General features: G+C 42.1%; 1 protein-coding gene across 1 annotated transcript in view; it reads left to right on the plus strand.

The window, feature by feature from the left end:
• SYNPO2L (synaptopodin 2 like) overlaps positions 1 to 6,239 on the plus strand; it is a 77,068-nt gene extending 70,829 nt beyond the window's left edge. Inside the window, exon 4 of the mRNA XM_018566010.1 lies at positions 4,040 to 6,239. Coding sequence (XP_018421512.1) covers positions 4,040 to 6,234 — 2,195 coding nt within the window. The 3' untranslated portion in view covers positions 6,235 to 6,239. The remainder of the gene's footprint in view (positions 1 to 4,039) is intronic.
• Positions 6,240 to 15,940: the final 9,701 nt, after the last annotated feature.

Raw genomic sequence — 15,940 nt, forward strand, 5'->3', positions numbered from 1 at the left:
TTGTATTATAACAAAACTGTAGTAGAAATTAGCATAATTAATATGTTATACCCCTGCTGGGTTCCAGGGCAGAGCCCATAACTTGTACGTATAGTAATTTTACACAGAAAGTTGACTGGAGTTCTTGCTATTGAATAATGTGTTGGTCCTAACCACATCAGTATGAAATTAGAATAATTATACATTTTACAGTGTATTTATATACATCCTAATAAAACTGTATGAGTGTTTTCCTGCAGAAACACAAACATTGCTTTGTCTGCAGAATTTATATTTATGTTTTGAATGAGGAAGACATTACAGTTGCAATACAATTCAAAACACGATGGTTAGGAGGCCCCAACCCGAGGGAGCTAACAATCTAACATCACAAAATTGTTTATTCTGCAGCACATATCACAAAATATAGGACAATTCAAGACACTTTAAAAGATACTCATTAAAAGATACTTTCAATCTGAAAGGGCAAATTTTATCCTTAGCTGAACAGCTTCAAAGGTTAGAATTTATGGTCCCTACACTTATCGTTATATGATAGAAATACAGCATGCCATTTCTACCTTTAGTAAAGGCACTTACATTGCCAACTCCCCAGGCAACATATGTACAATGGAAATCAAGTGTATTATTTCAGCAGCGGCGATATAATAAATGTAGTACGTTTTACAAATAATACACACCTGTGGTCATTTGAAATCCCAGCAAAGCCCAGAATAAAATAAAGAAAATGTTTTGCCTAACATTCCTTTGGTGTTTAAGTCAAATACTCATGTTTGGATATATTAGCAAAGTAACCCTTTAGGAGATCACTTACTGCAGCCAGTGTTTAGCAATACAATTTCATGGTAAATTTTGTGGTTCGTCATCTGAATATACTCACCCCTCGAGGATTAATGGGGAAGCGGTGAATGGTGTCTCTCCATCAATGCACGGTCCAGAGAAAGGCCTGAAACAGAGGGGAGGAAAGGGAAGAGAGAAGAAGGGCGAGAAAGACAGGACAAGACAGATAACATCACATAAACACAACAATAGTGTGTTGCAAATCCACGGAATGCCGGGGACGTTGAGTGGAGGGGTCGCGCGGACCTCTGTCCACTTAAGGTAACCGTAATGAGGAAGGCACAGTGGCATACCCACCCATACAAACCATATACAGGTAATATATCAATAGAACAACTCCTAGCTGGGATCTTGGTAAACTGTCATATAACGTGGGTTAACAATGTAGATCCTTCGCTCTAGGTTATAGGAATCCAAAGGGGGAAGGGGAGGGGGGTAACACGGTCCTTAATTGTGGGCATAGCCTCTACCAAATCAATATGCGTACTACAAGGGTATGCCAATGAAGGGGCCATGAGTAGCGGGCATAGTGGATAGGAAGCAGGACCCAGTGTGGGGTATGGTTACTATGAATGTGGGGCGTGAGGACGTTCAGGGGGTATGAATAAAGCTTCCAAACTCAGGCCTGAAATGAGGATCAAAAAATTCTGAATAGGATGTGGGTGGTAGACGTGAGGGGGTGAGATTAACTGTTCCAAGTAGTGAAGCGGATGGAGTTCTTTAATGTCGTTGAAGCAGCTCTTGAAGGGGATGTTAGCGGTGCCTGGAAATGGGGATATTGCTCCTGAATTGAGATAACAGAAGGAAATAGAACAGTTCTGGTCACGGTGTCTCACACAGGATCGGTCTCTAGAGATAGGGGATAAATCCCTCCAGGAGAGGATGAACAAAAGGCAACAGCCAGCCTAGGTAGGCCCGAAACTCAATCAACGCACCGTGGTTGGTTTAGATGTCATCTTGACTACAGGGCCTCGTGATTCCCCCGAATGGTTGTGGTCCGAGTCACTCCGGGATCTCTTAGAGGAGGCATTGGGGTTGTCCCGGGAACTTGAGGGTGTCAGGGGAGACTCCGATAGGCCTAGAGACGCCAGCTTAGCTTGGGTTTCCTCTAGGGTCACACAGGTATGTTGCCTACCCCCATGGGAGAAAAGCAGACGAAATGGGAATCCCCATTTGTATTGAATGTGGTGTTTGTTGAGGATGTCCAGACAGGGCCAAAGCGCTCTTCGCTTAGTAATAGTCGAGGGAGCTAAGTCCGCAAATAGTTGATATTCATGGCCCTGGAAGGATAGTGGAGCTTGTGCGGCCTTGGCCCTGGCTGCCACTGAAAGAGTTTCCTTGGTGCGGTAGAAATGGAGTTTAACGAGCACATCTCTCGGTGGACCATCCGGTCGTTTCAGGGGGAGTTCTGGGGCTAACTCCTGGAAGAGTGCCGTCGTGGTAGCATTTAGATCTGTGATCTGCTCAGGTAGGCCTCTTATGCGGAGATTAGAGCGGCGGGACCTGTTCTCCAGATCTTCTAATTTGGAGAGTAACTGTCAATTTTCTTCATGTAGAGAGCTCACCTCACCGGTGACTACGGAGAGATCCACTTTGATGTCATCACAGCGATCCTCAAGGGCCGCAGTGCGGTGGCCTATATCGCGGATCTCTTTCAGAAGCCTGTCAGTTATTTGTTTGGAGGTGGTGTGTAGGGCCTTCTGTAACATAGCTTCAAAGTGTTGTAATAGTGCTGATTGCGATCTATTTCTAGATCTCTCACCCTCTCTGCCTCCGTGATCTTCCTCCTCCATCTCACTGCTGGATTCTGAGGCAGCCGGGCGCGCTGGAGAGTGTGTTGCGGTCGCCATTTTGGATGCGATCCAGGCCGTTTCGGTAGCCGGCTTAATTTTGGCCTTCTGTGTGTTCCGGGGGCCCGAGGAAGACATCATCAATGTCGGGAGGATTCCGCTGTCTCGATGGGTATATGAGGAGTGTGGGGAAGCGCGAGGCTTCCGGCTTAATTAAGGTTTGTCCGGGCGGGCAGCGGAACTGTCTCAGAAGATGTCTGTCATGACGGCTGCGCACATGCGCTCCGGCAGCAATACAATTTCAATAGGTAAACACACATTAAAATTACAGGTGTACCTTTAAAAAAAAAAAAAAAATTCAGTTTGGGCCCCTTATCCTAGTATACTCAAGGACAGACCTCAGATTTAGAGCAATCCCCCTATATTGCCTTCAACAATAGTTTTAAAGGTACTCAATTTTTTTTATATTATTACCTTCCAGATTCGTTTGTAAATGCTTGGTGCCTAGAGTTAAAGGAGAACTATGGGGTTAGGGCTTTTCCCCATAGTTCTCCTTAGGGTAATGGGAGGACACAAACCCTACTCCTCCTGTCACCCTTAGCTCAGTATACCGCGAGCTGTACGCCGCAGTATACCGCAAGCTACGGCTCGCGGTATACTGAGACGCCACAGCTGAAGCGGATCCCGACAATTATGTCTGGATCCGCCCAGCTGCGTGAGTGACAGCTGGCTCTGCCTATCTAGAGGCAGAGCCAGCTGTACCCGCTCCCTCCCCCGTCCGTTCTGCCAGTCAACGCTGGAGGATTGGAGCAGGGAGGGGGGAATCCAGCCCCTCCCCTGTCACGGCAGAGAGCCGTGACAGGATCGAGAAGTGAGCGAACGCCGGTATGTGTTCGCTCACTTCCCGATCTACTGAGCCGACCTGTGAGTCTCATTGTCACAGGTCGGCTAGAACTATGAGGTGAGTGAAAAGCACTCACCTCATAGGTCTCCTTTAACCATAGCATTAAAGGGTGGTTAAGTGATGTATTAATCTGTGTATCAAAAGATTGTGCCTCCAGCGCTCACACACATATAGATGTCCAATCCATACTCATGTGTACATGCATGTGTTCATGTGCTGCTTTTATATTAAACAAGAATGTGTTAATGAAAGTTAGCAAAATGATGTGTGGTTGCCTGCCCATAGCAGTCCTTCTGCCCTAGGCCACGGTCTATGTTAACTATGCAAACATTTTGACCTGATTACAGGACAACAAAATATACATATCTTCCCAGGGCATAGTGGATCCCCATTTGAAATGAATATACTGAAGTTATTGTTGCTTTTACCATTCATAAACCTGTACAGTATTAATTTCATAATAGGAATAGCAACTAAGCCATTGTTTTCTCATGTTCATTTTCAGAACTTCACCGCAGTGAAAGCGCCCAGGAGAAAAATGTAAAGGAAGCTAGAACCAAATGCAGAACTATTGCATCCTTATTAACTGATGCTCCAAATCCCCACTCAAAGGGGGTTCTTATGTTTAAGAAGAGACGGCAAAGAGCAAAGAAATATACACTTGTGAGTTACGGAAGTGTAGACGAAGATTATATTGAAGACGAGGACGGTGTCCTTCCAACAAGTGAATCGGAATTTGATGAGGAAGGCTTCTCTGATGCACGCAGTTTAACAAATAATTCTGATTGGGACAGCACATATCTGGACATTGAAAAGCCAAAGATGGAACATGAACATCCAGAAGAAAAGGGTTTGAGTGAGGCATCTGGCAAAGGTGCTACATTGTTTGAACTGCAGAGGCAGAGATCGGAACAGGCTGCTGAAAATATTCCAGCACAAAATCAGACTATTCAAAAAACCCCCATTGCCCCTCCTCGGAAGTCAATGGTCAATGGGAATGCCAACCATCAGGTTAATTTAGAAAGAAATCAGCAGGCTCAGGGCTCAGAAAACATCAAGGTGGCAAGTGCACAGATATCACTAGCACCTGCTCACACTCTGGTTCCACAAGCTGGTAATATCCAGTCACCAGTCTCTGGATTGCCGATCTTCAATAGGTCTGCACGACCATTTACTCCAGGTCAAGTTGGACAACGGTCTGTAGCCTCATCAGTCATGTTCAACCCTATGCCGCAAAAAAAACCTGAAAGTGCACTAGTCCAAAATATTGCTCCACCGCCATTCACACCATTTACACCAGATGTATCTATAAGTGCTCAAAAAACTACACCAGTTAGCTCAGTTGCATCTCTTTATATTCCAGCAGCAGGGACTCCACGGACTACTACTGCTTCAATATATCTGTCATCTCCTTCACGTCCATCAGGACCTCCAGTGATTACTTCCCAAGCAAATGTTACAGCTAACGCTCCGGCAACCCCTGTGAGACCTACAGCATCACAGTATATTAGTCCTGCAAGTCACACATCCTCTTACTTGTCACCAGCAGTCCAATCACCAGTATCTGCAACTTCAAGAGAGCAGAAAATATCTGTGCCTGCTGGGCGCACTGGGATCTTAAATGAAGCCCGAAAAAGAGGGGGTAAGAAACAGATGTTTGTTAAAAAAGAGGAGAAGAAATACCAACCTAACCCAGAACTTTTGAATATGGTTCAGAACCTTGATGATAAACCCAAACATGAGCAACATGCTACAGGATTTGAGTCTGGCCCAGAAGAGGATTTTCTGAGCTTAGGAGCAGAAGCTTGCAATTTTATGCAGCCTTCAGCACGTAAAAATAAAGTTCCTCCACCTGTGGCTCCAAAACCCATTTTAAAAACATCTGTAGATGAATTTGTGAATGGATGTCAAGATTTACCCCAATTGAAAGGTAAAGGCGCAGAGTTATTTGCAAAACGGCAAAGCCGTATGGATAAATTCGTGGTAGACTCAGAAAACAGATCTCAATCTAGACCTAATTCAAGGCCAAGAACACCTTCACCAACTCCATCTCTCCCCTCCTCTTGGAAATATTCATCAAATATTCGTGCTCCCCCTCCAATTGCATACAATCCTTTGATGTCTCCATTTTATCCATTAGCAGCCTCCAAACCGCAAGGAGGCAAGGTGGAGAGCAAAGTGAAAAAAGGTGCTAGTGGTAAGCCAAGAATGCAAGCTATTGATTTTATGCGTCATCAGCCTTATCAGCTCAATCCAGCAATGTTCTGTTCTGCTAATTCTTCTAGCCAGAATGCCCAAAAACCGGATCTCTCTGTGAGTCCAGGCAGACAAGTTCCTGTGAAAACTAGAGCTCATGAGATTAAGCGCTTCTCAACTCCAACCCCAATGTCATCATCTGTAAACATGACTCCAACCGTGCTTATGCCCCGATCTGCAACTACACTTGCAGAACCAGTTTGGAGAACTGATTTGACAAGCCAGTATACACCTGCCAATATTTCTGGCCCTGCACCTTATCATCCTCCTGTCCTGGAATCTCCACGAGAGTATAATCGTGCCGCTCCACTTCTAAGTCCTACAAGTTCTGTCCCCTCCCCCAGAGCACCAGTTTCTAGAATCCAGGTACCAAAACCCAGGTTCTCTGCAGCCAAAACAGGAATGCAGCCTAATGTGTGGAGGCCAGCCCGAGTGCACTTCTAATTTGCAAATCATCATCTCTGATGTTCTTTGTCCTTTAGTAAAAATGTTGTTGAAAGTTCTGTTTGCTTAGCTGTTTTATAACATGCATAGGCAGAATAACGCCTTTGCCATCCTTGCATTCTTTTGAAACACCAATGCACACTGTACACCAATGTAAAAAAAAAAACAAGATAAAATATACAGTACATGGATGGCCTGGAGTACCTGTTGATAGACTATGGATGGAAAAATGAAGATGAACTGTAACCTGAAGTAAAAAATATAAAGGCAAATCAGAAATGAGTCCATTTTGAAATGTACAGAACGTAACAGGAATGTAATGGAAAACTGTTTAAAGAATGAGCATGCACTGAAAAGGGTTATAAAAAATGTTGACATTATGTCTACTGTAGAAGATTGGTGCAGCTTCAACACATAAGGGGCATAATTAAGGAATATGTTTTCTGTCATACCACCATGCAAACTTACAGTAGATGACGTGTGATCGGTGACCACAATGGATTTTTAACACGCGTGCACAAATAACTTATGTGAATACGGCATGCATGAAAATTCTGCATCTGTTCCCACGTTACAATATTGGACCAGTTTAGTGCTCATCAACTAAACTGAATTATCAAGTAACCATATTGTTGAGGTGGTGCATTCTTTTTTTCAGTTCCTTATGAATCATCGCTGGACAGAGAACTGCATGTTACCCTGCTTGAACTTGGCGTGCATGTCTAATTAACACATTTTGCTGCATCACAATATTTTGTGCTTCATTCATAAAATATATACGATGTATTTGTGTACAGTTTATTGTGTTATTTAAGGAGAGCAAATGTCTAGTTTATACATGTCCTGGGGCTTTTTTTTTGAATGACTTAGAGCAAGATTATTTTTTGCAAGTATGGTAATAAAAGATCAGCTTTTAATATCTATTGTAGTCACACTAACGAACGCTGCTTGGCTGCTGTAGGTTTCAGCAGAACTACATTTAGTAAGTTGGTGCTGTCCACCTTTTTCTTTAATGCCCATAATACTAGAGTTATAAGGATATAAGTATTAAACAGGCATTAATGAATTGAGTGAGTATTGCTCAGCCCCTAGTTCTTAACCCTTATGCCAGTCCTGAAAAAGTGAATTATTTATTTAGTTTTTTTCTAATTTAACCTAATTATTGTTACATAGCACTGAAAATATGTATTCTTTAGGGATGAAGCTAACTGCCATGGTTTCCTGGTGGATACCTAGGATTTGAAAAGTTTGCAAAGCACAAAACTTTTCAGGTTTGCAGCCAGAAATCAGGAGCAACCTATAATACAGAGCATAGTCTTTGGCCCCCCTAGACTATAGACATAGACTTCAATGGGATTCACACAACTATAGGCAAGATTCTCAAAACTGTTCATAAACCCAAAACCAGGCAGATTTACTCATATAGCTTGAATAATTCCTATTTTTTATAAAGTAATTACAGCCGAATTCCAGGCAGATGTAAAATAAACCACAAGTCAGTGCTGTTTTGTATTCAATTGTACATCCTCTTATGTATTATTTTTTTTATTTTTGCTGTGTACCTTTCTGCCTCTTGCAGTCCCTGAACAGCAAAGCTCAGACTAGGGGAGGGAGAAACAGCATAAGGAGTGAATCAGCTGTACTGTAGTGTAAGGAGTATGCTGAGTGAAAGAGAGATTAGCTCATTAGTCTGCTGCTTCTCCTTTCACTGTCCAGTCACAGAGTCACAGGCTGGGAGATGGACAAAACCTATAAGTGTTACTGAACTGCAGCAGAGAAAATTCAGGACTCCTGCCCTGGTAAACAGTATGGTGTGGTGTGGCAGGTAAAATAGACACCTTACATGTCTTTTTTCCTACGTATTTTCTTTGTTAGCCTGGATTTCAGCTTTAAAAAATTGTTTTTTTTATGGCTGAGAGTAAATTTGGTCTAAAATGTGAGTTGCTGTGAACTGATCTGTTACTAAAAAATAATGTGACTACAATGGGCTCTCCTAGTCATTCAATTGCTATGGGTAATATTACCACTGTAAATCATAATTAAAGCATACAATATTTTCCAGTTGCATGTGATCATTCCTGGCTTAACACTGCTTGCAAGTTGCACATATTGCAAGATGACTTTGGCACAGGGAGTTTTATTTTTGATTACCGCACGCTTTAATTGATCATATGCTGTTTTGACATCCTCTCAGCTGTTTTATACATTTAAAAGACATATGTAAGCTGTCATTGCTGACCTTTACTTCCTAAAATGCCTGGCTGATATGCTACACGGTTGGCTAATTTGCATACAAGCATCCATCCCAGCTTTAAAAACTAATTCAAAATTGCTACTAGTTTATATACCGTATATACTCGAGTATAAGCCGAGTTTTTCAGCCCATTTTTTGTGCTGAAAAATGCCCCCCTCAAGCCTAGGGTGGGAAATATTTTTTTCCCAGTTTTTTGTGGTAAAATTAGGTACCTCGGCTTATATTCGGGACGGCTTATACTCAAGTATATACGGTATACAGAGCTTAATAGCTGTGCCATTGGAAACTATACAAGCATTATTTTTTTTAGACCAAACTTCTAAACTTTTAGCTGAATTAAAATGGAGGTTCTGCGTTTGGATATTGTAATTTCTGTTTAATTGTCTCATGTAGTTAAAAGAAGGTTTTGCTTTGCACCACAAGGAATATACTAAAGATATGTAGAAAGGGTCTGCATTGCCCCCTAGTAGCTGGGCTCTTGCTTCCCTGAGTTACACACTTAAAGGAGGAAGTCTTCATTCAGGCATTTCATACGTGAGGATCTGATCATGTCACTCTGTAATTGGTGGTATTCCATAAAACATCTGAAATAGTTTTATCCCCTCTCTAACCTTCTACAGTAATATACTGGAATGGTATTCATAATCAGGACAGTTTGACCAATTAACAAAGGTTTGGAGGGATTGCTCTGAATAAGAATAAACAATACCAATAGATATACATGCTGTGAAAGTAATAGTGATGTTAAGGGACATCATTTGGAAGCTGATGATGTCCATCCGATCATTCAAGTCTTCGGACCACTAGAGAAGCTGTTTGATACTTTGGAACTCAGAACTGGAAGAAGTTTTTGACTATCGAGCCATGTTAAACGAAGAATTTGTTTGGGAAGAAATGTAGGAAATGAACAGTGAACTTGGAGCTGCTTTTTTGGTTTCCACTCCTTTTTTTATTAACATCAATTTCTAACACCTTGGATTTCCAGAAATGGAGGTTGTTTCAATCCGAATGAGACCTCTTAGTTCTTAGATTGCTTTTCATACCCAAAAATGTTTCTGGAAGCCGAAATCGAAGCTAAACTGGAGAAATAGAAGGTTATTAAGAGATGCATTACTTGCTGCCTACTGCTACTAGAGATAGATTTATAAATTAATCAATAAACGTTTGTCCAAAGGAAAGCAGTTTGTTTATTTTTGAAAATATATGAACTGATCCTGGATTTTCTGGGGAACTTGTACTAACAAAAAGGTTTAAACAACAGGAACAAATACACACTTTAGAAATCATTGCCTATGTCCCATGGAGACAAATTGGGGCCATCCATTGTGCAGCTGTAGCGGGAAACAGCTTTTGGGAAACCAGCAATGGACTCCGGACACAGACTTCAGGAATACAAATCTTCTTTATTCTCTGCAGAGGACTCAGGTGACTACCGTCTCCAATTCCTGAGTGGCCCTTTAAGGGCGGTCACTACATATATATAACAACAATTACGTCACATTACATATTTCTAATACACATATTTCCTTTACAGCTCTAAGCCAATCAGCAAGCAGCATTTGCAATTTTACCATTTATGGTTTATGTATCCTGTCACAACCTTTTTGTCATAAACTCATGATCGATTACTAAAAGTCTTGCGAGAAGGGGGAGGGGGTCAGTCACAAGTTTCTGCCATCACCATTTTTAGTTGCAAAAGTAAACTCTAGGACAAAAGTCAGACGGCCTTTTACATACTGCTGCTCTCTTTTGCATGTGTGGTTAAAATACAAGAAGGAGCGAGGGGGTCAGAGGCCTCATTATATGTAGATACAAAAAACATGAATTATTTAAATATATTTAGCCATATTATCTGCTGCCACACAGCTACAGCCTCACGAGACACCCCCATTAACCTCTATGGAACATAACTGTACAGGCACAGGCAGCTGTATAGGGTATTGTTGGAAAGGAAGTAAACAAAACCATTATTTGTTTTAATTTTGCTGCCACCAAGAAGACCAGCTTCCCAATCCACTATGGCAGAATCAACTTAAAGTTCCTGAACCTTGTCTGGTCATATCACCCAAAATATGAAAAACAGAAAAACTGGTCCACGGTGCTTAATCTGAGGTATTTAAAACAGATAGACACTCAGTATGAAATGCGCTTGGGCTTCCTTAAGCAGCAAGCACCGTAGAATTAAACAAAGCCATGGCCTAAGGAAGGTATGCCTGCATCTGCAGTCAGCATTAGGTAATATATCCAGGTTCTGAAGGTCAAATGTCAGTAAAAAAGGCACTTTAAAAGAAAGTACACTTATTCTTTATATGTTGCCATAAGACCAAAAATCATGTTTGCATAATTTAAAGCTGTTCCCTCATGCAGCCAGTGGTTCCTTTTAGTTTAGGTTCAACAGGAAATGCTGTCCACTAACTGTTCTTTCTTCACCATTTCCTGTTGAGAAGACCAGTAACCAGAACTGACTAGCTGTGTGCTAGGTCTCCTAAACAACCCATAGCTCTGCAGGGTGTGCCTACATCCAGAAGGGTGCCCTGCACACTCCTCCCCCTTGTGGTGCTAGATGCCATCCCTAGGGGCATACACTTCATATAAAAAACCATATGCTTGTTTTTTAACCCAAAGTGAATAACCTTGCATTTATCAACATTAAACCTCAATCAGCAAGCAGCATTTGCAATTTTACCATTTATGGTTTATGTATCCTGTCACAACCTTTTTGTCATAAACTCATGATCGATTGCTAATAGTCTTGCGAGAAGGGGGAGGGGGTCAGTCACAAGTTTCTGCCATCAGCATTTTTAGTTGCAAAAGTAAACTCTAGGACAAAAGTCAGACGGCCTTTTACATACTGCTGCTCTCTTTTGCATGTGTGGTTAAAATACAAGAAGGAGCGAGGGGGTCAGAGGCCTCATTATATGTAGATACAAAAAACATGAATTATTTAAATATATTTAGCCATATTATCTGCTGCCACACAGCTACAGCCTCACGAGACACCCCCATTAACCTCTATGGAACATAACTGTACAGGCACAGGCAGCTGTATAGGGTATTGTTGGAAAGGAAGTAAACAAAACCATTATTTGTTTTAATTTTGCTGCCACCAAGAAGACCAGCTTCCCAATCCACTATGGCAGAATCAACTTAAAGTTCCTGAACCTTGTCTGGTCATATCACCCAAAATATGAAAAACAGAAAAACTGGTCCACGGTGCTTAATCTGAGGTATTTAAAACAGATAGACACTCAGTATGAAATGCGCTTGGGCTTCCTTAAGCAGCAAGCACCGTAGAATTAAACAAAGCCATGGCCTAAGGAAGGTATGCCTGCATCTGCAGTCAGCATTAGGTAATATATCCAGGTTCTGAAGGTCAAATGTCAGTAAAAAAGGCACTTTAAAAGAAAGTACACTTATTCTTTATATGTTGCCATAAGACCAAAAATCATGTTTGCATAATTTAAAGCTGTTCCCTCATGCAGCCAGTGGTTCCTTTTAGTTTAGGTTCAACAGGAAATGCTGTCCACTAACTGTTCTTTCTTCACCATTTCCTGTTGAGAAGACCAGTAACCAGAACTGACTAGCTGTGTGCTAGGTCTCCTAAACAACCCATAGCTCTGCAGGGTGTGCCTACATCCAGAAGGGTGCCCTGCACACTCCTCCCCCTTGTGGTGCTAGATGCCGAAGAGCAGGGCTGAACTTCAGAGAGATATTTTTATGGACATAGAGGTAAGGAAAACTGCAGAGGAGTGGGACACCTTTAATGCCTAAAATGTTGTATCTCCTTCTGTTTTTATAAAGTTGTCTCTCCACACTGCAACCAAACAATGGCAGCTCAGAACCAACAATGTGCAGCACACCCTGGGCCTCGTGTATACTTTTGTTGCTATTTAAGTGTATGTATAACAAAACATTTTTAGTTTTGAATATGGAGATTCTCTTTCTCTATTTTTTTACTGACCATTATCACCGAGACAGAAACGGATAGGTAATCCAACATTTTTCAGCTGTCAGAAGAGGTAATTTTTCCAAAGGGGACCTTTGTTGTTGTGTTCTGGTCACAACTGTCCAAAAGGGGAAATCTCCTCACTATGTAGAGATTTCCTATTATTTGCTGTTGCATCGTTGGTACTGAAACTGATCAGAAATCTCAAGAATAAGCTACAGGTTGTTACTCTCCCCTACTCTATCCAAAACTAAAATAAACATTTTGGCTACACAAACACTTAAAAGGACTGGAAATTACTTCTCATCCACCAATCAGCATCAGAACTGCATTGAAGTTTTAAATCTGATTGGTACCGGTTGAGGAATAACTCCAATTCTTAGTAAGAACATGATCTATAAGACCTATAATGTTTTTTGAGAATGAGTTAAGGAAGTTTCCGAACAATGTTTCAGTATGGTGAGGTGGCTTTTACACAGCATAAGGAATACGTAAGGGTACCAGTTTCTGAGCAACTAAAGTGCTACATTGGCACCCATGTTTTCTTGTTGTTAGTACCAAGGATGACTATGATAACAAGCTATCATGTTGTTAACTAGCATTTTAGCAGACAAGCTAATGTGAACGGGTCCACTGATTATCTCCTAGCCCTCATTTTTCAACATTAACAGTGAAGTGTCATAATCTAAATTGAAGTCAAAGTCACAACAAGACTACTAAAAAGGAGAGGTGCACACATCCATATCAATAAAAATATTGTATGTAGCTTAACCCCTTCATGACTGAGGCCTTTTTTTCATTTTTTGCACCCATGTTATATTCCACATTTTAGGCCTGAAAATTACTTAAAACCCCCAAACATTATATATTTTCTGAATGCCAAGACCCTATAGAATAAAATGGTGGTAGTTGCAAATTTTTATGTTGCGCAATATTAGCGCAACTCCTTATTAAACCCCAAAATTTAGTGACAAATTTAATTAAATGCCCCAAAACACAACGAAATAAGAACTTCAGGCAAACAGCTAAATGCACAGCTGAAATACATACATAGGCTTACCTGCCAAACGATCTGTATTTCTGTCCATCATACCTTGACCTCCCTTTACAGTTAAAGGACAACTCCGGGCAGAATAAAAATGAACCTTTCCAGTGGGGCTATCCCCGCACTGCAAGGGTTAAGTGCTCATTTTGGTCTAGGGTGTTAACTAAAAAAAGATATACTCACCCAATCCTCTGTCCTGTTAGACCAGTCCTTACAGCCACTTGACTCCAATGGTTTAAGGACCTGTGATGTCATCATGTCCATTCACTTGCATCGACATTCCACTGCCGGGGCGAAGGTGGAGAGAGCTGAGTGGTCACCACGGCGGGTTTGGTGAGTGTATATTTTTTATTTTACTCCCTTGGCCAAAACAAGCACTTAACCCTTGCGGGGTGGGGGTAGACCCACTGCAAGGGTTAATTTTTATTCTGCCTGGAGTTTTTCTTTCAGCAATAAAGCTTGGTTACCTTACTGGCCCCAGCCTGTGATTGGACAATGAAGGAGTGATCTTTCTGTTTTCTATGTCAGCAGATATGAATGCAGGACATCTTATTGGCTCAGCATGCTGCCCCTACCTCTCTTCTGAATGCTGTGATTCAGGGGATTGCAAAAGCCTGAATTTAGGTATTTATATTAGCTGCAATTAAAATACATTTCATTATTTTTATAAATACATTAATTTGTGTTTTATAATATCTGCCTGGTGTTCATAGTTACATATATAGTTACATAGTAGGTGACGTTGAATAGACACAGGTCCATCAGGTTCAACCTATATTGTGTTTATGTGTGTGTGTGATTCTCTGAATTTCAATAACCCTGTATGTTTTGTGAACTGAGAAACTGATCCAAGTGTTTTTTGAAGCAGTTTATGTTTCCCTCTGATACAGCCACTGACGGAACTACCAGGGTTGCAGCGGTCGCAATTGCGACCAAGCCCTGGCGTTCACCGGAGAATGAGCTGGTCTTGCCTCTTAGGGGCGGAGCTTAGAGGGCCGTCTCCTGTTGGCTCCACCCCCTGGCCGCCGAGATGAGGAAGAGGGCCATGTGCCTGCAGGAGTGCAGGAGAGGGAAGGTAAGTCTGGAGTGGGAGGGGGCGCGGGAAGAGAGAGAGAGTGTGTGTGTTGCAGGGACTTGTAGTCCCGCATAGCTGGTGGTAATCTGCATTGCTGTATGATTGATTTAGATGATTATACAGCAACGCAGAATAGCACCAACTATGTAGGACTACAAGTCCCAGCAATGCATTATAGTGGGGGGGGGGGGGCTGCAGGCATACAGTGTTAATACTGGGCATTTTCCCAAGTACTCATACTCGTGAAAATGCCCCGATACTAAACGCAGATACCGGTGTTCTGTCGAGAACGCCGACATAGTCGAATTTGCCAACCTCAGCAACTGTGCTTGCGCACAGACCAGTATTATTGAGGAAACCGGGATTTATTTACAAAGTATTTTGTTTAAATCGTTAATTGTGACCGTTAATAATATTCCGTCCATCACTTACTGCCATGGACGGCATATTATTAACGGTCACAATTACAAACGAATACTTTGTAAATAAATGCCGGTTTCCTCGTTAATCCCGTCTGTACATAAACACTGATACTGGGTCGGCATTCTCGACAGAACACCGGCACTAAAATTTTCAACAAGCGGCTGCCTGAGGTCCTGCGCTTGCTGGGGATCTCGGCAGCCTTCCTGTTAACCATGTGGTGCCGTGGGGGGGGGCCTTCATGGTTTCTTGCACCGGGACCCTGAAGGTTCTAGTTACACCTCTGGATACAGCTATTTGTAGAAATTAACTCCACATCTTTACCGCTCTGAAAGTAAAATACCCCTTACGCAGTATATGATTAGACATTATGGGGGTTATTCACTAAAGGGTGAAGAGTTTGGAGAAGGCAGGAGAAGTGAACAATCTAGGCCAAAAAAGCTGATTTAGAAATATTCTCCAATTTAGCTCATTTTCCAGTTCAGCTATGTTGTCCTAGATTGTTCACTTCTCCTGCCTTCTCCAAACTCTTCACCCTTTCGTGAATAACACTGTATATCTCCTCCCCTCCAACTTCTTGTTGTGGCCGTGCTTCCTCCTCACGATACTTAGTTTAAGTAGTGCATTCCCAATACTGCAGTCCCCACTAATGAGTTTGTAAACTGCGATCATGTCACCTCTTAAGCGCCTCTTCTCTAAGGAGAACAATCCTAATTTTTGTAGGTGTTCTTGATAACTCAGATTCTCCATCCCTCTTATTAATTTGGTTGCCCTTCTGTGAAACTTTTCTAGCTCACGGACATTTCTCATGTGGATCAGTGACCAGAGTTGCACCCAGTGGCGGAACTACTGCCGGTGCTACTGCACCAGGGCCTGAGCCTACAGGGGGGGGGGGGGCAGTATCCATTCAAACACAGCCCCGGGGCAGAGATGGGGGCCCCGTTGGTGTCCGGCCGCCGGTTACCA

Source organism: Nanorana parkeri, unplaced genomic scaffold (genome assembly GCF_000935625.1).
Source record: "Nanorana parkeri isolate BGI_ZX_2015 unplaced genomic scaffold, ASM93562v1 scaffold908, whole genome shotgun sequence".
Taxonomy (NCBI): Eukaryota; Metazoa; Chordata; class Amphibia; order Anura; family Dicroglossidae; genus Nanorana; species Nanorana parkeri.